Source organism: Sphaerulina musiva (genome assembly GCF_000320565.1).
Source record: "Sphaerulina musiva SO2202 unplaced genomic scaffold SEPMUscaffold_1, whole genome shotgun sequence".
In the NCBI taxonomy this organism is placed as follows: domain Eukaryota; kingdom Fungi; phylum Ascomycota; class Dothideomycetes; order Mycosphaerellales; family Mycosphaerellaceae; genus Sphaerulina; species Sphaerulina musiva.
Genome location: NW_016017383.1, coordinates 3,124,770 through 3,150,838, shown reverse-complemented (window position 1 = coordinate 3,150,838; position 26,069 = coordinate 3,124,770). Strand labels below are relative to the sequence as shown.

At 52.4% G+C, this 26,069-nt stretch overlaps 10 protein-coding genes across 10 annotated transcripts; 4 read left to right on the top strand and 6 right to left on the bottom strand.

The window, feature by feature from the left end:
* Positions 1–81: 81 nt before the first annotated feature.
* SEPMUDRAFT_146363 (uncharacterized protein) lies at positions 82–1,014 on the bottom strand. The gene is made up of 4 exons (XM_016903603.1): positions 968–1,014; positions 822–899; positions 453–762; positions 82–393 (listed from the first exon to the last, which is right to left on the bottom strand). The coding sequence occupies exons 1-4, from the start codon at positions 992–994 to the stop codon at positions 293–295; spliced, it is 516 nt and encodes a 171-aa protein (XP_016765421.1). The 5' UTR covers positions 995–1,014; the 3' UTR covers positions 82–292.
* Positions 1,015–1,747: 733 nt separating this feature from the next.
* On the bottom strand, positions 1,748–2,059 carry SEPMUDRAFT_113298 (uncharacterized protein; the record flags this gene model as incomplete). Its single annotated transcript, XM_016901025.1, has 1 exon — positions 1,748–2,059. The coding sequence occupies one exon, from the start codon at positions 2,057–2,059 to the stop codon at positions 1,748–1,750; it is 312 nt and encodes a 103-aa protein (XP_016765420.1).
* A 170-nt stretch (positions 2,060–2,229) lies between these two features.
* On the bottom strand, positions 2,230–5,230 carry SEPMUDRAFT_146362 (protein phosphatase PP2A regulatory subunit A). The gene is made up of 7 exons (XM_016903602.1): positions 5,187–5,230; positions 4,757–4,989; positions 4,592–4,697; positions 4,379–4,530; positions 3,719–4,325; positions 3,074–3,657; positions 2,230–3,023 (listed from the first exon to the last, which is right to left on the bottom strand). The coding sequence occupies exons 2-7, from the start codon at positions 4,817–4,819 to the stop codon at positions 2,673–2,675; spliced, it is 1,863 nt and encodes a 620-aa protein (XP_016765419.1). The 5' UTR covers positions 4,820–4,989; positions 5,187–5,230; the 3' UTR covers positions 2,230–2,672.
* Positions 5,231–5,402: 172 nt separating this feature from the next.
* Positions 5,403–8,564, top strand: SEPMUDRAFT_146361 (phenylalanyl-tRNA synthetase beta chain). Its single transcript, XM_016903601.1, has 3 exons — positions 5,403–7,094; positions 7,152–8,192; positions 8,245–8,564. The coding sequence occupies exons 1-2, from the start codon at positions 5,456–5,458 to the stop codon at positions 7,316–7,318; spliced, it is 1,806 nt and encodes a 601-aa protein (XP_016765418.1). The 5' UTR covers positions 5,403–5,455; the 3' UTR covers positions 7,319–8,192; positions 8,245–8,564.
* Positions 7,564–8,724, bottom strand: SEPMUDRAFT_57560 (uncharacterized protein; the record flags this gene model as incomplete). Its single annotated transcript, XM_016909441.1, has 4 exons — positions 7,564–8,000; positions 8,051–8,192; positions 8,245–8,601; positions 8,674–8,724. The coding sequence occupies 4 exons, from the start codon at positions 8,722–8,724 to the stop codon at positions 7,564–7,566; spliced, it is 987 nt and encodes a 328-aa protein (XP_016765417.1).
* Positions 8,725–8,862: 138 nt separating this feature from the next.
* Positions 8,863–13,358, top strand: SEPMUDRAFT_146360 (uncharacterized protein). The gene has a single exon (XM_016903600.1). It carries the CDS (start codon positions 9,125–9,127, stop codon positions 11,051–11,053), a length of 1,929 nt encoding a protein of 642 aa, XP_016765416.1. The 5' UTR covers positions 8,863–9,124; the 3' UTR covers positions 11,054–13,358.
* On the bottom strand, positions 8,864–14,147 carry SEPMUDRAFT_130070 (tRNA-synt_2-domain-containing protein; the record flags this gene model as incomplete). The annotated part of the gene is made up of 2 exons (XM_016902331.1): positions 8,864–13,160; positions 14,114–14,147. 2 exons carry the CDS (start codon positions 14,145–14,147, stop codon positions 11,218–11,220), a joined length of 1,977 nt encoding a protein of 658 aa, XP_016765415.1. The 3' UTR covers positions 8,864–11,217.
* Positions 14,148–14,230: 83 nt separating this feature from the next.
* SEPMUDRAFT_146359 (long-chain fatty acid transport protein 1) lies at positions 14,231–16,740 on the top strand. The gene is made up of 6 exons (XM_016903599.1): positions 14,231–14,278; positions 14,355–14,920; positions 15,029–15,152; positions 15,221–15,340; positions 15,409–16,047; positions 16,168–16,740. The coding sequence occupies exons 1-6, from the start codon at positions 14,269–14,271 to the stop codon at positions 16,632–16,634; spliced, it is 1,926 nt and encodes a 641-aa protein (XP_016765414.1). The 5' UTR covers positions 14,231–14,268; the 3' UTR covers positions 16,635–16,740.
* Positions 16,741–17,218: 478 nt separating this feature from the next.
* SEPMUDRAFT_146358 (glycoside hydrolase family 16 protein) lies at positions 17,219–19,023 on the bottom strand. The gene is made up of 2 exons (XM_016903598.1): positions 18,449–19,023; positions 17,219–18,383 (listed from the first exon to the last, which is right to left on the bottom strand). The coding sequence occupies exons 1-2, from the start codon at positions 18,880–18,882 to the stop codon at positions 17,453–17,455; spliced, it is 1,365 nt and encodes a 454-aa protein (XP_016765413.1). The 5' UTR covers positions 18,883–19,023; the 3' UTR covers positions 17,219–17,452.
* A 2,617-nt stretch (positions 19,024–21,640) lies between these two features.
* On the top strand, positions 21,641–25,723 carry SEPMUDRAFT_113290 (uncharacterized protein; the record flags this gene model as incomplete). Its single annotated transcript, XM_016901024.1, has 18 exons — positions 21,641–22,024; positions 22,128–22,537; positions 22,594–22,645; positions 22,706–22,762; positions 22,819–22,833; positions 22,897–22,937; positions 23,025–23,372; positions 23,463–23,652; positions 23,766–23,884; positions 23,976–24,030; positions 24,132–24,203; positions 24,286–24,349; positions 24,429–24,485; positions 24,557–24,683; positions 24,790–25,095; positions 25,193–25,280; positions 25,403–25,430; positions 25,497–25,723. 18 exons carry the CDS (start codon positions 21,641–21,643, stop codon positions 25,721–25,723), a joined length of 2,640 nt encoding a protein of 879 aa, XP_016765412.1.
* Positions 25,724–26,069: the final 346 nt, after the last annotated feature.

Here is a 26,069-nt window from a genome sequence, read left to right as displayed (position 1 = left end):
TCTTCTTTCTTCTTCGGCCTCTCAGGCTTCTGTTTCAGATTTAGGGTCGTGCGCTTCAAGGCTGGCTTGTACAAAAGACGTGTTTGGAAGTTACCTGTACCTTAGGTAAGGTAAGTGTTGCTACCTGAGGTTGAGCAAGTATTATTGAAGTGCGAAGAATCCATCGGATGCCGGGTCTGTTCTATTTATAACCCTATTTCGGCCGTAAGGTATCAATCAGAGGACATGAACGGAAATCCCATCAACCCCGGGTCATATTCACGAAACGTCCACGCGGTCGAGTTCTCACTCATCAGGCCTGCTTCAATTGCTCGGTCACACCACTCCTGTCCTCCAACCCATACTGAAGCGCCGCAATTCCCAATGCCACAAGTCCGACGTTGCCGAATACACCTGCAAGCTGTGTCAGTGAACCTCGACATCAACCGTCTCATAGCATGATTACCACCTACCGATATCCATGGCAATAGTACGGTGAGACTCCAGGCACCAATGCGAGTATGCTCCTACGCCAGTAGCGACATGATGCAGAATCGTGATGAGGATGACGGCTCGTGCATATGGCTTCTTGTACGAGACAGGAGCGTAGTCGGATAAAGAGGACCCGGTAATTGCTCCAGGAAGCGGAAGGGCGTCTGATACAGCGAGTAGAATTGCTGCCAATGCGAGCAGACAGAACGCATCCGTACGTGTCGTATATAGTTCGAGATCATTTGGTTCGACCAACAATCCGTCAACTGGGGGACGAAACCAGCCACATACCTGTATGTAACAGATGATGATGAGTGAATGCTACCAGTCAGGCGCGCAGTTAGACTTACAGTCGCCGGATCTATCACACGGACGATGCCCCTCAGGAAGTACCAGAAGCTGGTACCGAATACATAAGCATGGTAGGTCTGATGAGTGCGCACGAGTATTAGCTAGGCGCCCAGATCATGTGTACGGAACTATTCATCGAACCTACATTGGCGTACTGGAGGAGGGACGACATTGCGATAAGTAATAGTTGATGGTGTTAATGAAATCTTGGAAGCAGTTCAAGTCTTCAAGACAGAGGTGAAGTGCATCAGCCTTGGAAACTTGTATCAAACTGATCCGAAGGACCTTCGGATCTGATTGATTGCAGAAGCTCAAAACTGCGTCATCATACAGACACAGCAGTCCCAATGAGTGGTACTGGTACCATATACCTGTATTGCGGAAAATATCATTGTGATGCGTACATTTCATACATGTCGTGCCTTGTTTATGACCATGTCTAAGACACGTACGTGCAGCATCGACTCCCTGAAGGACAGTGAACGTCGATGCCGATAAGGCATGCTGTATGTTGCGCTCGCGTGTGCTGAGCGGTATGCGAGGTCATATGATACTCCAGAGCCCGATCTTGTGCTGTAGGCTTCATTTGCACTTGTCAGGGCAAGTCCTTGGTCGTTGCAGGGCTGCAACGCTTCTCATGCGCCCATAGTGTGGACAGAAGTTACCACATTGTGACCATACCGCCCTGAATAGTGAGTATTGCTCCAGCGCTCGAAAATCTCGCCATCGACCTGATATGGCTGCGCGCTCGGTTCACAGTGCTCATGCTGCGAACAAAGCTATCCTGAGGCCATGCCTCTTTCGCGCCTTGGATACATGGCACCTGCCATGTGCCACTACGGCACGGTTGCTTGCTTACTGACTGGACACCTTTTTCAAAAGAGCCGTAGGTCATGGCATATGATGTAGTTGCCCGCGATAGTGCTCAGCCATATCTCTCCAATTCAATCTTCACGATGTGCTGTCCTGGCAATACCACCAAGCCCACAAATCTCTTCTTCATGTCCAGGTGGAAGTTGCCACTCGCCCCTGTTTGTTCATGGCGTTGAGCCGCACGTTGAATGTCGAGATGCGACGGCTGGCGATACTCGTGGGTCATGGCCAGAATGAGGTTGCGTTCACGATCGGTGCATTTCAATTGCCCGACGAACATGCGGCCGTCGGCAGTGTGAACGTGCAGCGTCCGATTGAGCATTTGCGTGAGGTACGCCTGCGGGTCCTCGATTGTGTCGGCCATGTGGGCGGATTGAAAAGGAGGTGAGCACGGTAAGATGGCAGTAGAGCAATCAGAAAAGTGCACCGGTGTGTAGGCAGGAGTGACTAGTATTTCAGAGAGGAGCTAGGAACTATAGCGCAAAGGTTTAACCACCTAGCTTCATGTACCTGACTAATACTACCTACCTAGGGGCTAGGTATCAAACTCAGGTACATGTACCTATAACCGTGTGCATGTGTTTGACCCCGAAACCAAATGTCAGCCACTCGCACCAGAGTCTGAAGCATGCGCGAACTGACCACGCGGATTATGCACTGGATGATGACCGTTACTCTGGGCAAAACCATGCAGGAAGGAGGCCCGCGAAGTTTTGCTTGTAAGATTTTGCTACTAGGTACTTCACTTCCTGAGCATTGTTTTGCTCGGGAACCCAGCGACGCACCTATGCGTGCATACATGCCATGCAGCACGTAGCCAGACCTTTTCATTTCTAGCTTGATAGAACGTTCCTCACTGAAGCTCAGTAGCATCACAGCGAAGCCACATGCTTCCAACTTTTGCTTCGGCGAGTGCTGTGAGCTTCCCATCTTCCCTGTCGTCACATTTGAACCCGTCATACTGCTCCCTTGGCACCTCAAGTCTCCATGGCACTCTCAGTATCCATCCACGCCTTGCTTGCTGTAGTTGCAAAATATCTGACATCGATATCATCATCCTGCATGAGCTTCTCAAGCGGCGGCATGACCTCGTCCCTGATGAGCTGCTGTCCTCGCGGAGAGCCGGGGAAGTTGGTCTCGCCTTGCTTCTCCAAGTCCACAATGGTAGCGCTTGGAGAGTCCGGAAGACGTTTGAGGATGTCGATGAGTACCGCGTAAGACTTTGCCACATTGAATCTGATGTTCGGAATGGGGTCATTCACCAGAGTCTGCAAAATAGGCAGCACGGACTGAGCAACGACGGGCAAAGATAATGCAGGCGCAAGTATCTGTGACTATCATCAGCGTGGAATTTCAAGCGAATAAAGAGTGCACTTACAGATACTGCAAAGCACGTCGTCATGCGATAGAGGTAGTTGGGGTGCTCAGCCATAGCAGCGACCTTGGGCACGATTGCCTCGCTCGCCCATTCAACGCCAAATACCTCAGTAAGCTTCTTCAAGTTCTGCGTGCTGGCTTCTCGAATGCTGAAAACCGTATCTCCCAGCCAGGACATGCACAACGTGCTCAGTTTCTCGTCAAAGAACTTCACTCCTAGCTGGGAAGCAAGCAGAGGCACATATTGGATGATAGCCAGCCTCACTCGCCACTGCTTGTCCTCGGCCAGTTGCACTATGGCGGGCAGAAGCGACTGCGAAAGGAGCTCAATGCCAATAACATTGTTGACTTGCTCGAGCTTTGAAATGATATTGAGTCGCACCTCTGGAAAGTCGTCCTTGAGCATCTGCAAAAGCATTGGCAGGAGATGCTCTGTAGTTTCTTGTTTGCCCAGGATTGGCGCCAGACCGCTGATCTGGTTGCCAAAAGCTGCTCTGACGTGTTGTGAAGAATCAGAAACCAGGTCCTCAATGGCAGGCATAATGTCTCGCAAAAGAGCCTGGCGGTCGACGAGCCGACAAAAACCTATAAGGGAGAATTCGAGATCAGTATGCCATGCCAATTTGGCAAGTCATATGTGACGTACCTGGTATCTGCCCAGCAACAGCACTCCTGACCTCAGCCTCGTTGTCTTTCAACAGTTTGACGAATGCAGGAACCAGATCTCTGGCTATGACTTCGTCATCCACAGCTTTTGCAACCTTCTCAAATCGGTCAGCGACCATGTATCGCACTCTCCAGCTCTTATCCTCGAACAAGCTGCGAAGTGCTGTGAGCAAGACGCCATGGCTGCTCTGCTGTTCCTTGGGGACTGCCTCTGCAATGGCTATGAGCACCTCCACCGTGAGCAACCGGACACTATCCTGATCATCGCCGGCCAAATGTTGGAACAGTGGGATCATGTCTTCAATCACGACAGCAGCAGGCATGCTCTTCACGAATTTGGCAAGATTATTGGCCGCCTGTCTCCTGACCATAGGCGTGTCATCGTGAACGAGCTGGTGAAATTGCTGTCGAAGGCCCTCTTGCGACTGCGGTGTAGCGTGCTGGTAGGGTGTGTTGTAAAGGCCAGTCGCCGAGATCTTGGAGGTGAACCAGTCGGCTTTCGATAGACGGATGGTCAGGGGAATGAAGTATTGCTCCACTTGCTGCTGTGATAGCTGTTCGCAGATCTTATTGAGTGATTCCACAGCCTTGCTTCGTGGTCAGTTCCAATTCCGACTACGCAGCAAGCATTGCATCTTACTTTGTCCCGCACGAGCGGCTCCTCAATCGTGGCCAAGTTCTCGAGAGGCGAGAGGAGCACGTGGCCATAGTCGGGGCCTCCCACGTACTCGACGAAGTTGCCCAACTCGTCACCCAGCGCGGTGAGTACCTCGTCTTCGTCTTCCACGGATTCTGTGTAGCTGTCAGTCTCTGCGCGCGCTGCACAGGTCTGCAAGCAGCTTCTCGTGCGTACCGTCCAGAAAGGGTATCAACTCTTCTCTGGTACGCTCTGGACCCAGTGCCAGAGCAATGGTCGACAGCCGGCGAATGGCATTCAGTCGCAACAGGACATCGTCGTGCTGCGCGTAGTGTCAACAACAATATGTGGCATCAAGGAAGGGAGCTCTCTGCAACGCACCTTCAGCTCGTCGATCAACACGGCGATCGGATACAGCTCATCCTGCGCGCCCCGCTCCTCCATGCTTGCTCGCGCTGCAGCTGGGTATTATCTCGTGGAATGAGGACGGTATGGCCCAGGGATGGCCTTCACATGCAGATGGGGAGGAAGGAGTGCAGTTGCGCAGTGATCAAGAGAGAGAATCGAATCGGGTGTTGGGGAGGCGCAGGGTCGCGTGGTCTTTCGCCAATTGTCTGCGTCCGGTGAGCTGTATTCCCATCGACGCGGCGGAGGTGTGATAGGGTAGGGTATGGTATGAGGTGCAGTGACTTGCGCTCCGAGCAGAGGGCGCTGCTGCGGTGCGGCAGGGTATGGAGGGGTTGGGGAGAAGGCAGAGTCGGACACAGATGCTACTGCTGTTACGCGCGGTGCGGGCGGGAGATCAACATACTGTGTCTGGTGTGTTACGAGGTTCGAGGCGGTGGTGGTGCTGGTGATGTGGGAGTACGTGCAATGTGCTTGTTTGGGGTGTTGTTCGTTGAGGTGTTCAAAATGATGCTGCTATGCTGTTGTGGCTAGTTCTAGTCGAGCAGTAGCGTTTATCCAAACCTTGGTGAGAAAACAGTCACATCACTTCACCTGACACGCCTGGCAACCCAATTCTTTTCTCCCACACAGCACCGCAGATCCCACGTGTCATCCAGTGGCTCTTCCGGCGCGATGCCTACCATTGCAGTCGATAAGGAAGCCTTCTACAAGGCCATTGGAAAAGACCCCAATACCTACACCAAAGACGAATTTGACCAGCTATGCTTCGATTTCGGCATTGAGCTGGACGAGGACACCTCGGACAGCAAACGGCCGGTGATCGACGGTGTCGAGGAGAGGCCGCAGCTGAAGATTGAGATTCCGGCCAATCGATATGACATGCTTTGCTTCGAAGGCATCGCCCTGGCTCTGAATGTTTTTCTGGGCCGGCAGCCGATGCCAAAATTCACACTGGCTCCGCCCAAGGATGGCAAGCTATTGACTGTCCATGTCGCCAAGGAGACCGAGCAGATCCGCCCGTACTTCTCCTGTGCTATTTTGCGTGGCATTAAATTCGACAAGGCGCGTTACGAGTCCTTTATTGCTCTTCAAGACAAGCTACACCAAAACCTCGCACGTCAACGCACATTGGTTTCCATTGGAACACACGATCTGGACACAATTGAGGGGCCGTTCTCCTACGAGGCACTTCCTCCGGACGAGATCAAATTTGCCCCACTGAACCAAACCAAGGCCATGACTGGGAGCGAGCAGATGGAGTTTTACGAGAAAGACAAGCATCTGTCACGGTATTTGCACATCATCCGTGACTCACCGGTATATCCCATCATCTACGACAAGAACCGAACAGTTCTCTCGATGCCACCAATCATCAATAGCAACCACTCCAAGATCACGCTCGAAACCAAGAACGTCTTCATTGACATTACGGCGCTCGACGAGACGAAACTTGAACTCGTCAATCACGTGTTGTGTGCCATGTTCTCGCAGTTCTGCACAGAGCCATTCACCATCGAGCCTGTGCAGATCGTTTCGGAGCACAACAAGCGAACACGGCAAACACCCAGCCTGCAACCTCGCAAAACTCAAGCATCGGCCTCCTTCATCAACTCTGTCTGTGGACTGACAGAGTCGCGAGATTCGCTCTGCCAATTGCTAGAGAAGATGGCATACGATGCTCGCCCTTCTGCAGATGACGAAGACAAGCTTGACATTGACATTCCCATCACTCGTGCGGATGTGCTGCACCAGGCAGATATCATGGAGGATGCTGCCATTGCCTACGGCTTCAACAATCTTCCCAAGTCCTTCCCTGCTTCGTCCTCGTCTGTCGCTGCGGCACTGCCTATCAACAAGCTTGCAGACATTGTACGACTGGAGTCTGCCATGGCAGGTTGGAGTGAAGTCATGCCATTGATACTGTGCAGCCACGACGAGAACTACGCATGGCTGAACCAGAAGGATGATGGCAAGGCAGTACGATTGGCAAACCCCAAGACTGCCGAGTATCAGATTGTACGCACATCCCTCGTGCCAGGCTTGCTCAAGACCATTCGAGAGAACAGACGCCACGCAGTACCGATGAAGATCTTTGAGGTCGCGGATGTGTGCTACAAAGATGCAAGTCTCGAACGACGCAGTAGAAACGAGCGACACTTCGCGGCTGCTTGGTACGGAAAGACCAGTGGTTTCGAACAAGTTCACGGTCTGCTTGATCGCATCATGCTCATGCTGAGGTCGGCATTCATCACGAGGGAAGATGGTCTCCAAAAGGAAGGTTTACAGGGCTACTGGATTGAGGAGGTTGATGGTGAGTAGAGGATGTGTGCTCGCTACTGTCTCGCATGTTGGCTGACCCTGTTCTCAGATCCCACCTATCTGACTGGCCACTCGGCAGCAATCTATCTGCGGCTTGCTGGCACTGAAGCGCAGCGCATCGGAACCTTCGGCATCTTGCATCCGCTGGTGCTCAAGAATTTCGAGCTCCCCTTCCCAACATCAGCGCTCGAGATCAACTTAGAGGTCTTCTTGTAGCCTCTCGAGCTCAGCCGGGCTGAACACGATTCACTATGATCCTCGCATGAGGTGTATATGATAGACTGACGGGATGTGGCCGCCTAGTGTCCCGCTGTCCATTGCAGGCTTGCAGCGATGGTCGCGGCCTCATTGTTCGAGCCCCGATACCACTGATGCTTCGCACACGTCATTCACCACCTTGACGATGCTCGACCACGTTCTGCAGTATATGCCAAGGGGCCACGGCATTCCTCTACCTTACTTTAGAAAATGAAGGGAATCATTCTCGATCTGCTCCGCGTGTGCTCCTCTCCGAATTTTCGTGCGTACCACTTTTTCGTGCCATCAGCAGTAACGCCTAGGTTAATAGCAACAAACGCCAAGGCACAGAGAAGTGTCCCATTGCAAACGGAATGAGCCGGTGCGGCCACTATTGCTATGGCAAGATAAATCAAGCATTCTGCAAAGTAGTGCGGCGAGAGTGACAAGTTCCAAGCTGGATGTTCAGGTAGGGAGTAGTCTGTTGAGGGGGCAGACCCGTCCCGGCGATTTCGTGAGGCTTTCAGCGAAGCGAGGTAGGCGTGACAATCGTGTTGCAGTCCGGCGGCCAGAATATAAGCCAGGACACCAAGAAAGATGCGAAGGCTTGGTGCCCTGAGGGTAAAGTCTTGCATGGCGAAAACATGATTGTGTAACGCAGCTGAGCGGCAATTAGCAACGGGATGCAGTGCAAGCATGATGTTCACTCACCAGTGCCCTCGATCCAGATAGAGACACTCGTACACAGATAGAACAACATGCCCAACGCCCAGTGGCCTATCCACATGCTCGCGGCCGAGGGCTTGGACCAACACAGACACTCATATAATCTCCTCGTCCCCTGCAAGAACATCTGACAGCAAAAGGTTACCAGCTGTCCAGAGAGAAGGGGGGTAGTGCCTCACCATGAGCCAGGCCACTTGGACCTGACCTACAGTCATCGAAGCCGAAGCCGATGAATGTCGTTGTAGTGGTAGTTGAGAACGAGCAATGGCGGTAAAAGCAGGCCCCTTGGATATGAGCTCGACGGCCCAGTAGAGCGAAGCGGCCACAGACAGGGCATAAAATGAGGCAAACCAGCCGTGCGGCACGCGTATGCTGGCGAGCACGTCCAGCAGCGTCGTGACCAGTCTCGTGGCAGACGGACTGCTTGCATTCTGGGCCGTCGAGGTCGTTCTCCTCGTGGCGTCCGTGTCGTCGGAGCGGGCGCCGTAGGAGAGGAAGCGGGTGCGCAGAGCGGGAATGGCAGCGACTAGCAGGACCTACAGAGGCAGCAGATGTGACCGGTCATCAGCCATCGTTCGCTCTCTTCACGTGAGGTGGCCTTCGCTCACCACTATCGCCGCGCCCAGGTACGCGCCTCGCAGGAGCAGCAACGCGCCCATGTCGTTCGCCTTCTTCAGGTTCCCTTCCAGTCGTTGGTTCGCACCAAGGGGCACGTCACGTCGGCCTTGGCAGCCTTGAGCACTGCATATACATGTATACCATATGGAGGTGTGATGCCTAAGGTACCTCCAGGTAGATATGCGAGACCGATGTGGTTTGCTACAGGTACGGTACGGTACATAGCGGGAACTGCAGCACCTCACTTCTGGGTAGGTACTGTACCTCCTAGACCTACCCAGTAACGCGTCTTCGGAACTTCTCGCCACAACACAACCGCCGACATCACTGTCTCACCATTCCTCCGCCCTCCATTCCTCCATTCTCCGCTTCCACTCCCTCTAATGCACCATTACGACCCCCATCACCTCCATCACCACGCCACAATGACCCATTGCCGCCATGGCTAGCGTATCATCCCTACTCAATCCGTCCGATGGCGACAATTCCCATCCATCACTACCACCAGCACCACTTGTGCCCGATCAGCCTGCGCAGAATGAGACGACCGAGGTAGCTCAAGAGCCAGACACTCTGTCAGGTCAATGGCAGGAGCAGGACAGCAACACGCGATTGGAACGTCAGCCTGTGCACGAGCTCCCACGGCCTTCCCGCTCGCCTGAGCGGTCCTCTGCCCCCGAGTCACCGCAGCAGTCCCATGCCACACTGCCACCCATTCACAATTGGGCATCTACCACTCCTCAGACGTCTGCTGTGCAGCTGTCAGGCGCAACATCACCAGCAGACCACGCCCTCAAGTCTGTGGCCTTGTTGAAGATGGAGTCCAGCCAGCGTGCTCAGTCGCCGCTACGCGAGTCTTCCATACCAGTGCCATCCACCGAGGACCCCACAAAGGATGAGCTGCCAGTGCCCGCGAAGTCTAAGCGCCCTGCGCCTGCAAAGACTAAGAAAGGCACGGCTGCTACAGTCAGGAAAGAGAGGCCCCCGCCAGCCAAAAAGCGAAAGTTGGAGAAGTTGGACTCCAAGAGAGCAGACACACCTTCCTCGCGTGCCTCCAAAGCACCAACTGTCAAAGGGGCAAGCACCAAAGGAACTCCCATGAACTCCTCTCCCGCGCCGTCGATGCGATCGAACTCGGCAGAACCGGTTGATGAGCAGGACGAGGAAGACGAGGATGAGGACGATGAGGGAAGAAGTCAAGACGGCGATCTCTATTGCATATGTCGCAAGCCAGACAGTGGCACGTTCATGATCGGTTGCGACGGCAAATGCGACGACTGGTTCCACGGCAAGTGTGTCAACATTCCGGAGCGTGACAAGAATCTTATCGACAAGTACATATGTGCTAGTTGTCACGAGGCGGGCCTTGGTCCAACGACGTGGAAGAGGATGTGCCGCCGCGAGGGTTGCAGGCAACCTGCCAAACTCAGCAAGAGTAAATCGGGAGGTCACACTAGTAAATATTGCTCAGAAGATTGTGGCGTGCTCTACTTCCAAGACTTAGCTGCCCATGCCCGAGGGCAAGTGGATAGCGCAGGTCGTCGAGCAGCACGGAGTCAGGACAGCCTGGAGCCCTCAGACAAGCAAAACAAAGATGTTGAGGCTCGAGGTGGCGCCCTCGCTGCTGGCGAAGTCAAAGCTCTGTTGAATGCCTCGCAGACGGCCGAAGAATTCCGTCGACTGGGTGATGGTGTACTGAGTCCACCTGCCACTCCAGACGACCTGGACGAGAAGATTGAGGCTGCGTTTACTGAAGCAGAGATACGTGAGCTCCAGCGCATCGACGAGGAGAAGGAAGGCGCACGACAGCGCCACACACTGCTCAAAGACCGCATGAAATTTATCACGCTGGCCAAGCAGGCTGCGAGCCGTGTGACCATGGAGAGGGAATTGAAGTCCAAGGATTATTGCGGCTATGACCCTCGAATGGAGTGGCCAGAGGATCGATTTCTGGCGTGGCGAAACTCTCCGTCAGGCAAGAAGGCTTTCGAGCTCGATACCCTCGCCTCGGAGAGTCCGGATAATGTTGATGATCATGATGATGATGGTAGTGCACCCGTGTCGGAAATTTGTGATCGCAAGAAGTGCGCGCGGCATCTTGAGTGGAGCAAGCTCACGGTGGATCACCTGCGCTTGGAGATGAGCGACAACGGCGACCGCATGCGATCACTGGACAGGGAGGAGTCCGAGATCCGAGCACGGGCGGCACTTCGCATCAAGACGGGAGCGCTGGGCGATGTCGGGGGCACTGTCGAGCTGCACACTCCTCGCACCACAGTTGCGGACCCCGAGGCCATGGTCGTGGATGGTGCGACGAACATGGCACCGACCCTCGAGCAGCTCAATGCCATGGCAGTCGACCAGGTCTGAAGCGACCTACATGTAGCTGGCTAGTATTCCTGTATCACGACGGCACATGTATGATACGAAGAAATATGAGCCCACAAGCATGTACATGTAATTTGAATGCGCACATATATATATCTAGACATCTACTGATACATGTATTGATGATACATAGCTACAGCTGGTGATCACTTGAGCTGCAAGTGATAGGTCTCGAGTTGCTCGGCCGTCATCCTCGCGGGGCTCTTGACGAGCACATCTTCCCCCTTTCCACTCTTGGGAAAAGCAATGGCATCACGGACCGACTCTTTCCCCAGCATGACGGCGATCAATCGATCAAACCCCAACGCCATGCCTGCATGAGGGGGACAGCCAGCGCGCAAGACTTCGATCAAGTGCGTAAAGTCTTGCATGCGTTCGTCACTCATTCGAAGGACCTCCCGCAAAATGTATTCTTGCATGGCAGCATTGTGAATGCGACGACTTCCGCCGCCCAGTTCCACGCCATTCACCACGAGGTCATAGTGGTCCGCCGTCACCTGGAGCGGATCGGTCACGAGCAAGTCCACGTCCTCGGGCGTCTTGGGTGCGGTGAAAGGGTGGTGCGTGGCTGCAATACCCGCAGCTCCGCCTTGACCCGGTTCGTTTTCTGCCGTGGGTGAGAAGAGAGGGAAATCGGTGATCCATGTAAAGGCAAACCCGGAGGGTGGTGCCGCAATGTAATTGTGTCGTACTGCTGCTTTGTGCAACGCGAGACGAAGGTTGCCCATGGGTGTCGCACCGCCGGTGAAGGGTGCGTCTTTTCTCGCTTGAATGACCACGAGGTCGCCATCTTCAAGAGACAGGGTTTCTTCCAGCTGCTCGGCGGCTTCGAAGCCGAACGGTTGTAGTCCTTGGAGGGGTTTGCGAGAGTCCACAATGAAGATACCGGGCTGGCCCTCGGGATTCTGTATAAAGGGTTGCGCTTCGGGTGAGTCCATGAACGTGTTGACAAACTTGCGGGTCTGTTGCGTGTCGTCTGATATTGGTATTTTCATGACTTCCACAATCGGAAAGTCCAGAGGTCCAATCTTTTGTATCAAGTCCACCGGCAACATGTATTCGATCCTCCGAATCTCGCACCCCAAGCGGAGATCGGGCTTGTCGGAACCATAGCGCGACATGGCCTCGTGATAGGTCATGCGAGCGAACTTTTCTGGCAGATCCACCTGCAGAAGGTCTGACCACAACATCTTGATGACCGATTCCATCACGTTCATCACGTCTTCTCCAGTGGCGAATGCCATCTCCAGATCGACCTGTGAGAATTCTGGCTGCCGATCGGCTCGAAGATCCTCGTCCCTGAAGCACTTTGCAATCTGCAAGTATCGAGGAATACCGCTCGCCATCAAGATCTGCTTGTACTGTTGTGGGCTCTGTGGCAAAGCATAAGCCATGCCTGGACTTCTCGATGGTACCAGAAATTCGCGCGCGCCCTCTGGGGTCGATTTGAAAAGCAACGGTGTCTCGACCTCAATGAATCCATGTCGATCACCGAGTTCGTCTCGAATCTTGCGAGCCACGCGGCTGCGGAAGGCCAGGGCGTTGCGGAGCTCGGCATCGTTGCGAAGCTGCAAATGTCGCTGTTCTGCGGGGAATACGGTATCCTCATTCATGATGATATCCTTAGGAAATTCATTCAGTGGAGTCACCTTCTCGACCTTCACTTCTGCGCCAGTGATTAGGGTCCCTGGTCTTCCGGGAGAAGTAGTGGCCCGAGGCGCCTTGCGTGGTTTAACAGTGCCGGTGATGGCCACGGGTGTATGCTCTGCAAGCAGCCGGAGCTGCTGATGGGCGGTGTCGCTGCCTTCCTGTCCTTCTGTGAGAGTCGACACGAGCTGTATGGAGGATCCGAGGTGCATGTCGCGAAGCTCGGCAAAGGTCAGCGTCTTGGATGCATCTCTGCGAGTACCCAGATAGCCATGTAGAACCACTTCGTGATTCAGGAGCAAGTTGCAGTCCCGAAGAAGGTCATCGAACGAGCAACTTGCTGCTGGGAAGTTCAGCGTCTTTTTGAAGTCTTGTAGAGCCCGAGGTATCACGGACGGCCCATCTGGAGAAGTAACAGCATTGGTGGAGCGACATCGAAAGGCTGGATTCGGTGTCAGTGCCAGGCGAGGTTGCCATCTACATGTAAGCCAGGCAGCGCATGATGATGATGATGGACCATGGCATCTCGAGGCTGCGCGAGCAGACGCTAGAGTATGGCACCGGAGCGGCAGCATCAAATTCGCATCAGAATCGCATCAAGAAAATTGGAGTGAATTGGAAGTGTGTACTTGGGGGATCCTGGCCTGTGGAGTGTGAGTTTGTTTTTTTTTTTGGTAGTTGACTCTTCTTGTAGGAGGTACATGTTATGGTATGTGTATGTACATGGGCTTGGCAGGTGGAAGTAAGTTGGGGGAGTGTCGGTAAAGCCAAGGCGGGTGTTTCCGATTGGTGGGCTCACAGTATATACGAATTCGAATTTGACACAACTTTTCCGTCTTTTCTTCTTCAATGATACCTCCTAGTCAAAAACATGTACGTCTTACTGCTGCTGCTATACACGTCTACCTACAGTGTATAAACTAACACATTATTCTACAGATGATGAAAGCCTAGCGTGTAGCAGATGAGCTCCGTTGCAGTCCTGTCCTCCCCGCTCTCCCTTCACCGGGCTCAAGGGCGCGGTGGGCTGCTGTGACAAGAGCATGAAATCTGCGTTCGGCACAACTCCTTGTTATACACCACGGACGCGAAGATGGCATCTCTGACTCGCCTTTTGGCCTAGGAGGTTTCTGGTTACAGATACAGTATGTAGAAGAAGAAGAAGAAGAATACAAATGTCACATTCACACAATCACACTCGGCGCAAAGTGATAGGTCGTCGTATCATCAGGGCAAAGCAGTGATATGTGTACCTCTGGTCAGGTACATGTAGTGGGTGAGTGACAGAATTCGCGCAGTGGGTGGTTTGGAGTGGAGTAGAATAGACCACTGGTCTGTCAGGTAATCAATATATTGCAGGCCCCTGGCGGCACGACAACCACCACCCATGTTGACCCATGTTGACCCATGTTGATCCCCCTCCCACCATCTTGACTGAGGAGACTGCACAGAGAAGTAGTTCCAGTTCAAACCGCCTCATCGTCACCTAAGCCCTCTTCCGAGTTGACTGTGTGCACAATTGCCAATAACATCTCTCGCCGCTCATAATCATGGCCCTTGGTAGGCAGTAATTCCATCCCCTTGGAGCGTGAAAATTGAACCGCGAACTAATCCTCCATATTGGTAAATCATCCAGCTACATCAGCAGCAGTCGCCGCCACCGCAGCAGCCGCCGCCGCAGCATATCTCGATGCCAAATTCCACATCACAAAAGATGTCGGCAACATGCGCGAGCAGCGCCAACTGGCAGCAATGGCGCAGCGGCTGGCGCAGCAGAATAAACGCTCGCTATACTACATGTTTGAAGAGCAAGCCCTCCTTCGAGGAGACTCTGCTTGCATCTGGTATCGACCTACCGGGGATGGTGCAGCACCGGATACTCCGCCCGTCACATCCAGCTGGAGAGAGACGTACGACAGCGTGAATCGGTACGCGCAATTTCTGCTCGAGAATCATGTCGCTCCGGGGGATTTTGTCGCGACATATCTCATGAACTCGCCGGATTTTATCCATCATTTACTGGGTTCGTGGGCGATTGGAGCTGCTCCTGCACTGGTGAATTATCATCTCACGGGAGAAGGGTTGGTGCATTGCTTGAAAGTGGCTTCGAGTAAAATTCTTGTGGTGGATGAGGATGAGGGTTGTCAGCAGCGAGTGCAGCAGGTGCGGCCACGGCTGGAGGAACTCGGTATACGCGTGGTGGTAAGTTTCTTTGAAAACCACAAGAAAAAAAGAAAAAAAGAAAGAAAAAAAAGGGAATACAGTCAAGACAAGAGAAACTCGCTGACCTTGTGAGCTTATCACTTGTAGGTGCTGGACGCAGAGACCAAAAGAAGCATTCATGACAAGCAAGCCAAGAGACCCGACAACACCTACCGAGATCATGTTGCCGCCGACTTTCCCATTTTCCTCTTCTATACATCGGGCACCACTGGTATGTCTCTGATGGATTTGTTCCACCTGCAATATTCACCACTGACCACAATCGATGCACTCCATCAGGCTTACCCAAGGCTTGTGCCTTTCCCACCGGCAAGGCTCTCGTCCTCGGCCTTCCACGCCTGCGATCAACGACACTGCAGCCGGGGGACGTATGGTATGACTGTATGCCCTTCTACCACGGTAAGTTTGCGCACAGGGAGAGCCATACGCGGGAGTGCAAGAGTGATGATTAACGTGGAATGGATCAGGCACGGGTGGCACGACGGCCGTCTGCTGTATGATCACGGGACTGACTCTGGCCATTGGCCGCAAGTTCAGCGTCCGCAATTTCTGGAAGGACATTCACGACTCATCGGCCAGTGCCTTTGTCTATGTGGGCGAGACGGTGCGCTATCTGTTGGCAGCTCCAGCCTCTCCTCTCGACCGGGCACACCAGCTGAAAGCCATGTATGGCAATGGAATGCGACCCGACGTGTGGTTGCAATTCACCGAACGCTTCCACGTTCCCGTGGTCAACGAGTTCTTCAACAGCACCGAGGGCATGTTCTCGCTGTTGAACGTCTGTCGAGGTCCGTTCCATGTCGGTCACGTCGGTCATCACGGCGCCCTGGAGCGTCGCAAATTCCACAATGTCTTCATTCCTGTCGAAATCGACCATGAGACAGGCCAGATCTGGCGCGATCCAGTCACGGGATTCGCCCAGCGCAAGAAATATGAGGACGGTGGGGAGATACTCGTGGCGTGTAAGAGTGATCAGGACTTTTCGTACTGGAAGAATCCCGAAGCGACCGAGAAGAAACTCGAGCGAGATGTGTTTCGGAAAGGCGACGTGTATTATCGGACGGGTGATGCACTGCGGCGGGATCATGATGGCAGATGGTATTTCCGTAAGTCTTTTTTTTCCTTTTCCTTTTCCTTCTCTTCTTCCTCTTCTTCTTCTTTCCATGAATGATGATGATGAGCCAAAAAAGAAGAGAGACGACTAACTTTTTCTTTGATATCACCAGTCGACCGACTCGGCGACACGTTCCGCTGGAAATCCGAAAATGTCAGCACAGCCGAAGTCGCCGAAGTGCTCTGCCGCTTCAGTCCATCCATTGTCGAAGCCAACGTCTACGGCGTCCAACTCCCCAATCACGACGGCCGAGCCGGTTGCGCCGCCCTCTACATTCCCCCCGCCGTCCGCCCAGACTTCGACTACACGGCACTTCTCCGCCACGCCCGCCAGCATCTCCCTCGCTATGCGGTGCCCCTGTTCTTACGCATCGTGCACACGCCCTCGTTGATGCACAATGGCAAACAATCCAAAGTCGCGCCGCGCAGAGAAGGCGTGGATCCGGAGAAAATTTCTACGAGCGAGGTTCTCGCGTGCAGAGAGGATGAGATTCGATGGTTGAAACCGGGAAAGGAGACCTATCTTCCTTTTACACGTGGCGATTGGCAGGAATTGGTGGGAGGAAAGGTTCGATTGTGATCTTTTTTTTTTCTTTCTTTTTCCCTTTTTTCCATCAAGAATTGTGCAGGAGATGAGATAGATGGTATGAATAGAATAGAATAAAGCAAAACAAAATAAAACGTGCAACTCTACCCGCCGTATACCTACCCGTCATATAGGTACGTTACACTATAACTAACGAGCGTTACAATTACATGACTGTCTAACCGTTGGCACTACTGCGAAAAAAAAAACGTTGACACTACTTAACCTTCCACTGCGAGAGCGTTGGGGCCTCTTTTTTTACTCTTTTTCTCGAAGTTTCAATAAGAGATCATAATCCCGTATATACCTATATATACATACCTTCCGTCCTCCTTCTCAACTCGAGAAAAAAGGGCCGATCAGTTGCATAAATTCCTTGGCTGATTGACTCGAATATTCTACCTTCTTGGCACTAAGTACCTTCGACCGTGCCTTCTTCTTTGTTTTCTTTTTGGTGTTCCTTGTTGACAGTGAAGAAGAAAAAAAGGTACTAGTTCTCGCGAGCAATCGCGCGAGAGACTTGGTTATAAAAGTGACAGTTTGAAATGAAAGAGGGAGAAAGAGATAGATAGAGACATGGTGTTGCATTACTTTCCATCATCACCATCCTATTCTATTCCTCTATCCTGGGCATCTATATCTTCTCGTAATCGTCATAAGGTATCTTGTCCGACCCACCACTCGCACACACACAGAGTAGGATCCGATCCCAAAAAAAGAATATTGCGGAAAATTGCCAAATGCGATGCGCCTCAACGCCTGCTCATTGTTACATGCAGCGATGCGACCAGAAGGATGATGTTGATGATAATCTAGCATCCGTTGTACCCTTTCTGCTGCCACATCTTCGCGCTCTTGATAATCATCTCACCCTTCTTCTCCCACGTCGGATACCATTGGCTGCGGGCATTCCAAAAGTCGCGCTTGGACGTGTCGGATTGATCCACCCATGGCTTGCTCTTGACGCCATCTTCGAACCAGCCATTGGTGCCGCCCACGGCGACGTTCAGAATCAGGTAAAAGTCCTCGTCAAAAGGGGTGCTGTCGCGGCCGGTCTGACTCCACGGGTCCACCAGTCGCGTGCCATTGGAATCGGCGGCCGGGAAGTGGCCCTTGGCCCAAAAGGGTTTGTTGAAGTTCGTATACATGACTTGGAGGAGTCGCGTGTCGATGTAGGTGAAGATGTACTTCTCGGTCCACTCAAGGCCGTAGGTGTGGAAGCCAGAGCTGTAGGTGGTGTGCAGAGCTTGTCGCTTGACATTGCTTCGCCACCATCCATCGTTGTCGGAGTCCGGACCCCAGTGAATCGTCGACGACACGATATCGTTGCCACCTTGCGGATACGAGTAATTGTTGCCCCGCGACTCCATAATGTCGATTTCTCCCGATTGGGGCCACACGCCATAGGTGTCGTTGGCGGGCAACATCCAAATTGCGGGCCACATCCAGTCACCCTCGGGAAGCTTGGCGACAACTTCGACTCGGCCAAACTTAATCTTAGCTCCCTTTTTGGAGCTGACGCGGGCAGACTTGACGGGGTTGACAATGGTTCCGTTGGTGGTGTTCGTCACGGCAACGCAGTTGTGCCAGAGATCAGACGTACATTCTCCGTTATCCAGCAGATTGACGACGTTGTTCGAATTGATGAGTGATTCATCCTGGAGAGTAGGCTTGATATGCAACATGCCGTCTTGGATGAAAGCGTTTTCATCAGTGTTGGTGGTCATCTCGAACTGGCCATTGCTATTGAATGCGAATTAGCGCTGCACAGTCACAAGCTCACAAGATGAATGAGTGCGTCTCCTTACCCGTAACCTCCCACTTCGACTTCCTTGGTCCAGATGCTAGGGTTCAAGCCCCCAGAAAAGTCCTCGTCCAAGACGGGGCAGTAGGTGTGATTGGTCACGGACGACAAGCCATCGTACACGAGGAAACCGACCAGGCCGATACCGAGCAGCATACCAATGACGGGAATGATAGTGACCCATTTCTCCTTGGGATCCTTCTTTTCGAGCCAAGGCTTTTCGATCTCGGCCTTGTTGACTCTGCGGGAGTGAAAGTAGCGTGGAGGAGCGCTGGTTTGCAGACCAGTGGATGAGCCGATGGCGGAGGCCGGCATGGATCCATAAGGAGAGGCGAATGGATTTCGCGGAGGGGCGCGCTCAATGGGGTCGCTATCTGGCGTCCCGGGTCTAGGAGTGTTTGTGGCCGTTGTGGTGGCCGTACCGTGTTGGTAGTCCATAGCGGCGACACAACAGACTCGGGGTAACAGCACCAGTTATAGGAAGGGATCTCAAGGGCCCAGTGATCTCTCACAATGTGGGAGATGCTGGAAGCGGATACGAAGAGCACAAGATATAGAGGCGAAGCGAGAGAGGGATAAGGGATAGATAAGAGTTAAAGAAAGAGGGAGAACAAGGGAGGGAGGGAGTGAAAGAGAGAGAGAGAGAGAGAGGGTATATGGATGGGATGCGCTGGACTGGTGAGGCACCAGTCCAAAGAGGCGCGGGCATTGACTCAAGGCGGCGGATTGATCGCCCATTGTGGACTGATTTGAGTTCAGCGGTGCCTCATGGGAGAAGCACCAGCAGCGTTTACTAGTGAGCACACATCAACAGCCTCGCCTCGCCTGGCCCTCCCTCTGCCCTGAGAGAAGGCTGGAGGCCCTGTTTCGCAGCGAGCGAGCCTGTTCTGCATCTGCATCTGCCGCTGCCTCTGCCTCTGCCTCCGCATCTGCATTACATCTGCACCGGCGCCGGCTGCGGTTGAGATCATCGGCCCCGACAAGACACGCAAAGACGGCCGGTATCAGCAGTACCGTGGTGGAGAGGTCTCGTAGTAGTAGAGCGGCGGCGGCAGCGGGCCGGCAGTGGTAGCGGCGTTGCTATACAGCTGTAGCGGCGCCCGGCAGTGGCAGTGGTGGCGGCGGTGATGACGGTGGTGGTGGTGAGGAGGGTGGTGATAGTGGCGGTGACGGAGCGACAGTGAGGCCGAGTGGCAGCGGTGATGGTGGAGATGGTGGTGGAAGGGGAGTCGAGACGAGACGAGACGAGTTGAGACGTGAGGTGGGGAGGAGTGCAGTAGTGTCGAACAGCGAAGATTCCCGACGAAAGCGGGAGGTCCCGTTGCGCGGAAGTCTATTCCCGTTCCGGGACCATGTCCACGGGAGGGAGGCGGGGGAGAAGCGATGGGAAGGCCTGGCCCTTCCTTAGTCATCAACCTTATCGGTTTCCATCAAAACTTGACGACTTTTGATTTGGCCCTAGTCAAAAGTCAATTCCAGTGTTGCAGCTCCCTCTCTACCTGATTTCCCTACCTCCTACTGCTAGGAGGTACTAGGTACCACCACCACCACGACGACGACGACGACCACCACCACCACCACCACCATCACCACCACCACTACTACTACTACGACTACGACTACGACTACTACTGTTACTGCTACTACTACTGATTAGGCACTACCACACTACCTACACGTATTCTATTGACCCCTTTTGGAATCATGTCCCATTATTGACTCCCTGCTTTTCATCAGCCATTCCAGAGAAAACCATCACCATACCCTATCACTAAAAAGGCATCCCCACGACCGCTATACGAGTTTCAAGCTGCTGCGGCCTGTGTCCCAACGACGGGGAGGTGGGATAATTAGTTCTTCAGGTACATGTAGGTATAAGGCACGCTTCGGACTTCACCTGACTCTGCATGAACTAGCACCGATCGCATCCCGATGTGTCCACTTTCCATCTGCACTAGGAGGTATGAAATATTGGTTTCTTCACTTCTGGATATGACGAATCGATATCACCACTACTAGAAGGTAGTATACATGTACACATCAGCGTCGTCACGACGCGTTGCCTCTTTCGGTCCCTGTGGCCTTGACCTTTCGGGCCTTTGTAGCGCAGCTCATACCATATTGGGATCCGTGGCTTGCTTTCGCCTCACGACACGTTCCCGTTCGGCATGTTTGGGGCTCGGCAGTCTAGCGCCACGCCTCACCACGCCACGCTGTGACGGACCTCCTCGGCCGCTTGTTGTTGGTCTGCCGCTCGGCTGTAGGAGCCATGTATATTTATCATTCTCTTCCCGATGTCGATGTCGATGCGGATGCCAATGCCGACACTGCTAGCCTCCCTACTACCCTCTAAAAGGGGAGAGAGGTAACCTCTATGCTGTTGGTGCATGGGCAATGATGGACCTCTCTATACGCTAACACCTCGTGTTCGCAGTCGTCTCCGCGAGTGATGGTCCTACACTACCTCCCTTTTTATGCTTCGTTACGTTTCCCTCAGGGACACGATTGTCCAGACTGTGCTGGAAACCGACACTCAGCACTGGCATCAACCCTGTCACATCACGCGGCAGCATTCAGTGTAGCAGAAGAGCCCGTGTGCCGTCTCTCGTTCATACATTCAGTGAGTGAGTGGGTGAGTGAGTGAGTGGGTGAGTGAGTGAGCGAGTGAACGAGTGAACGAGTGGCCTTCGGGTCCCGAAACACGTTGGTGGCGAGAGTGCCCTTCATAACCCGTCGTGATGGATGGTTTCCGCTACCGCGTAGCTGGCACCGTCCCGACAGTCAATCGACAGGTACTGACAGTATAGCGGGATCTGATTTCGAGCCAACCACGAGCCTATGCCATAGCCAGTGCTGGTGTTCGTATAGTAGTGCCTTGCTATCGACCGGTCCAGGGACGATGCATGGCAGACGTCCTTTTGACCCGATAATATCGTGAACTCTCTGAACCCCAGTCTATCCACGAGTGCTCAACGATTCATAGCTCACATGGAGAAGAAGCCGGGTATGTCTGGGGATGTATCTAGGCCCAATGGTGTCCCTCTTCTTGCACATACCTTCAGATCATCACAGATATCCCACCTCCACCGTCGCGCTCACCAGGGGACGCAGCCCTGCTTCGTTACTTGAAGCCTCTGCTACCTCCTAGCAGCTACAGCCATCATACCCTGCTGCAGTAATTGAGTTGCTTCCAGTCATGGGGCTCAAAAACTACTTCATGTCGTCGAAATCGACCGCGGACCCGCATACACAGCCAACAGAGAAGCTAGAGCAGAGCGTGACACCGACGGGAGCACCGCCGACGTATTCTGGACGAGACTCCTACGCAAATGCATCTTCGAGTGCCTCCTTGGCACCGTCGGCCCATGCTGGTAATGTGGTGGATGGGATCAGACGTGAAGTCCTCGTCAACTACCTCTTCCAGCAGCAGTGCACGTCGCGATGGATCGGCAATGGAGTCGGGGACTACGAAGGTGTCATGGTGAGGCAGATGAAGAACGATTTTTTGTTCTGTCCACCGGATCTCCACGATTCTGTCTTTGGTCGCTGCTGCATGGCCCTCAATCTTCCTTGTGCCATGGTAAGTTCCCGCAGCCACGAAGGCGTTGAGGTTGAAGAAAGCCATAATCTGGCCCGTTCTGCATCTGCTAGAGAAAATGTGCTTACTTTCACCCTCTTCGTAGACCGTCAATAGCAGGGTCATCAAAACTTTCCTGGCATGGTCCCCCAATGCTGTGGATGTGCCCCTTAAAAACGGGTTGCGGGTACAGGTGTTGCCGTCGATGGACGATCTTTCACGAGCGAGAAAGATGCAATTTGCCGCCTTTATCGCCCAGGACGGTCTCTTGGTGGTCTGGGACGATGACCCAGCCAATCTCATCCAAAGGGCTCGTTCCATGGAGGAAGACTTGATCGACCTAGTCTGGAAGACAGGGACTACAACGGGTGAGGAAGAAGTAGCAGCAGCAGCAGCCAGCGACGAGAAGAAGATTCCTCGTGTCACAGCGGTCATGGTCGATGAGGAGACTGGCACATATGCTCCAGAAAACCGACCTACTCACCTCCAAAACACAGTTCTTGTGGCAATCACAATGTGAGTTTCAGTGCCATCACATTCGCTTCAACAACATTATACTAAGTCTGATGAAGAATCCTAATCTTGGTCCTGCTGGGCGCTGGATTTCGTCAACTGGCCATAGAGGTAAGCTGTACTTGTACTTTGCGATTCTCCCGAGACCACATGCTCACCTCTTTTCAACAGGTCAAAGTAGATCAAGGCTACGCTCGCCTGGCCTTTCTGATCCTGACCCCGATTCAAGTAAGCTGGACGCTCCGCCCTTTTACATTGAAGGCATATGCTGACTTGACGGGTAGATCTTCTTTACTCTGGTAAGCTGACTTGTGGTGACAACGATGATGATGATAAAGACGCCCTCCTGACAACAAGAACAGTTTTTCGCACAAGTCATTGTCGGCTGCCTTGCTCAATGCGTGTAAGTACAAGACTTGTTTCTCCTGACACTCCAACAACAACACTAGAGAGAAACATTTGCTCACCTTCAATCGATACCCATTTCTAGTGGCCCTATCCATCAGATGAAAGAAAACAGCAGATTCTACTCTGCCATGCTGCCCGTCCGAATGACATCTCGCACACTTCCACACGTGACAATTCAGTGTCCCGTCTACAAGGAAGGTCTCGATTCTGTCATCATACCCACCATCCGAAGTATCAAAGCTGCAATTTCGACGTATGAGATGCAAGGCGGAAGTGCCAACATTCTCATCAACGACGACGGACTCCAATTGCTCGACGACCAAGAGCGGGAAGCCCGCATTGATTTTTACGCCGATAATTCTCTCGGATGGACAGCGCGACCCAAACATGGTTCTGAAGGATTTGTTCGAAAGGGAAAATTCAAGAAAGCGTAAGCAAGCATATCTGACCGCACCCCTCGCCTCCCAGTCAGCATTCGTTTTGTCGACATATGTCTAATTTTCTTTTCCCCTTTTTGCAGGAGTAACATGAATTTCGGTCTGATGATATCCTGCAACGTGGAAACCAAATTAGCCGCAGTCGAACGAAGTGACGACTGGACGCAGGCCGATGAAGCACTAGAGTACGAGCGCTGTCTTCGTGAAGTAGTCGAAGAGCACGGTCGTGCGTGGGCAGACGGTAACATTCGCATGGGCGACTACATCCTGATCGTAAGTCTTGCGCGAGTTGGACCTTTTTTTCCCCCAAAAATACAAAAAACATCGATGTGGCTCGAGGGCTGTCATGATGGCCAAGTGTATACACTGACAAATCTCGTGGTTAGATCGATTCCGACACTCGCGTACCCACCGACTGTTTCCTCGATGCCGTCAGTGAAATGGAGGCTTCACCAGATGTAGGCATCATGCAATTCGCATCTGGCGTGATGAATGTCACCGACTCGTAAGATTGCCTCCTCCTCGTCCTCCTCCTCTTTCGGCAATTTCGGTTTTCCTTCCTCAACCGCTGACTGTTTTTTTTTCCTCTTCTCAAGATTTTTCGAAAACGGAATTACATTTTTCACGAATTTAATCTATTCTGCAATCAAAGTGAGTAGAAGTACCTGAGTTTGGGCGGATATCCACATTCGACGACGATCGTAGGGGGCGGCCGCTAATTTACCTTTTTTTTCTTTTTCTTTCTTCGCTAGTATACTGTCTCCAACGGAGATGTTGCACCATTCGTCGGACATAATGCCATCTTGAGATGGTCTGCCATCCAGGTGAGTCGAAGGGACGTCCATTCGGGCAAGAGAGGGTATCACAAATTCTTTTTATTCAGAGCTAATCGTGCCTGACCCTCAGGAAATCGGCTACTTTGACGAAGATGGCTACGAAAAATTCTGGTCCGAGAGCCACGTCTCCGAAGGTGAGTGAATTGGACACATCTCCAAAACATGTTCGCATTTGGTGTTGGAAATGCTAACGTTGTCCTTGTTTTTGGGTAGATTTTGAGATGTCGCTCAAACTTCAATGCCTGGGATATATTATCCGCTTGGCTTCTTGTAAGCATCATACAAAACGACCATGCACAAACCGAAACAAACCCACTAATCACATTCGATGGGATGTATAGGGGACAACGCAGGTTTCAAAGAAGGTGTTTCACTGACCGTCTACGACGAACTGGCCCGATGGGAGAAGTACGCATATGGTTGCAACGAGCTTCTCTTCCACCCCATCCGGACGTGGTTATGGAAAGGGTATGTATCAATTCCTCACACCCACAAGCAGCAACAAAAGAAAATTCCTCTTTTCTTTTTTTTTAAAAAAAGAGAATTCATACTAACAACCATTGGGAAAAACCAGACCCTTCACACCCCTCTTCCGTAAATTCCTCTTCTCCAACATCCGCTTCACCTCCAAAGTCACCATTGTCAGCTACATTGGGACCTACTACGCCATTGGCGCCGCATGGATTTTGACCGTTGCCAATTATTTCGCCATTGGCTGGTTTAATGGATACTTGGATAAGTACTACATTGACAGCTGGAAAGTCTGGTTCTCCATTGTCATTGTCTTCAACGGACTCGGAAACGTCTCGCTGGCGACGATGCGATATCGAATTGGAGAACGCGGATGGTTTTCTTCGTTGTTTGAGAATTTGAAATGGACGTAAGTATTCATGGTGTAGTTGCACTACTACATACACACTACATGACACACATCGGGAAGAGGCGAACTCGTGCTAATAATCATCACGAACTTGCAGATTTATGCTGGCAATCTTCCTCGGAGGCTTGAGTCTTCACGTCTCGCAAGCGCTGCTTTCTCATATGTTTGAGATTAATATGACATGGGTAAGTCTGTCCTTTTCGTTAATCAATTCTTCCTCTTCCTCTTCTTCTTCGAAGACGTGTGACATTTCTTCACAACTATCAATTACATATCGACTAACAGATCTTTTTCCAAAAAAAAATAGGGCGCAACATCCAAAGAAGCAGAACAATGTAAGTCACCATACCTATAAATCCCCCCTCCAAATCCATCCCCCCTACTAACCCATTCTCTCACAGCAAACTTCTTCATCGAAGTCCCCAAAATCCTCGGCCGATTCAAATGGTCCATCTCCTTTGCCCTCTTCTTCATCATCGTCATGATCGTCCTCGCCGTCGGGACCTTTCTTCCTCACAGCTGGATGATCAAAGACTTCATCGCCATTCTGCCCCTCTCGACTGTATCCGTCAGTCATTTGTTGTTGCCGATTGTCTTGAATCCGGCTTTGATGACTTTTAGTTTTTAAAAAGAAGATGATATGAGATGATGGAAAAGGCGAAGTGGGCTGGAGCCTGGCTAATGATTATTACCTCAAGTCAACCAATAATGATAATCTTATGGATCAATGCCCACAAAATTACACACATACAGATAGATCATAGACGTATTGTATCTAGAATGACCATAAAAAGCTCACCCAATCAAATCCTACTACCTCCTAGTACGAGTAACGAGTTTGCTCGTCTTCCCGTCTCAGTCAGCATCATCATCGCCTCTTTTCCGGCAAATCCGGCGAACCAGACATAGTGGGAGGGGTTCCCCCTGCACCCGACAAATGCTCCGAAGGTGGTGCAACAGCCCTGGTCGCTATG

Coding starts and splice junctions, on each gene's coding strand:
- SEPMUDRAFT_146359 (XM_016903599.1), top strand. Junction 14,921..15,028: donor AACTCGGTATACGCGTGGTG/GTAAGTTTCTTT, acceptor TATCACTTGTAG/GTGCTGGACGCAGAGACCAA. Junction 15,153..15,220: donor CTATACATCGGGCACCACTG/GTATGTCTCTGA, acceptor GCACTCCATCAG/GCTTACCCAAGGCTTGTGCC.
- SEPMUDRAFT_146363 (XM_016903603.1), bottom strand. CDS start 994: ATGTCGTCCCTCCTCCAGTACGCCAAT. Junction 763..821: donor GTGTGATAGATCCGGCGACT/GTAAGTCTAACT, acceptor TGTTACATACAG/GTATGTGGCTGGTTTCGTCC. Junction 394..452: donor TACTATTGCCATGGATATCG/GTAGGTGGTAAT, acceptor CACAGCTTGCAG/GTGTATTCGGCAACGTCGGA.
- SEPMUDRAFT_146362 (XM_016903602.1), bottom strand. CDS start 4,819: ATGGAGGAGCGGGGCGCGCAGGATGAGCTGTATCCGATCGCCGTGTTG. Junction 4,698..4,756: donor TGTTGATCGACGAGCTGAAG/GTGCGTTGCAGA, acceptor CACTACGCGCAG/CACGACGATGTCCTGTTGCG. Junction 4,531..4,591: donor GTTGATACCCTTTCTGGACG/GTACGCACGAGA, acceptor ACAGCTACACAG/AATCCGTGGAAGACGAAGAC.
- SEPMUDRAFT_146358 (XM_016903598.1), bottom strand. CDS start 18,882: ATGGACTACCAACACGGTACGGCCACCACAACGGCCACAAACACTCCT. Junction 18,384..18,448: donor GTCGAAGTGGGAGGTTACGG/GTAAGGAGACGC, acceptor CGCATTCAATAG/CAATGGCCAGTTCGAGATGA.
- SEPMUDRAFT_146361 (XM_016903601.1), top strand. CDS start 5,456: ATGCCTACCATTGCAGTCGATAAGGAAGCCTTCTACAAGGCCATTGGA. Junction 7,095..7,151: donor CTGGATTGAGGAGGTTGATG/GTGAGTAGAGGA, acceptor CCCTGTTCTCAG/ATCCCACCTATCTGACTGGC.
- SEPMUDRAFT_146360 (XM_016903600.1), top strand. CDS start 9,125: ATGGCTAGCGTATCATCCCTACTCAATCCGTCCGATGGCGACAATTCC.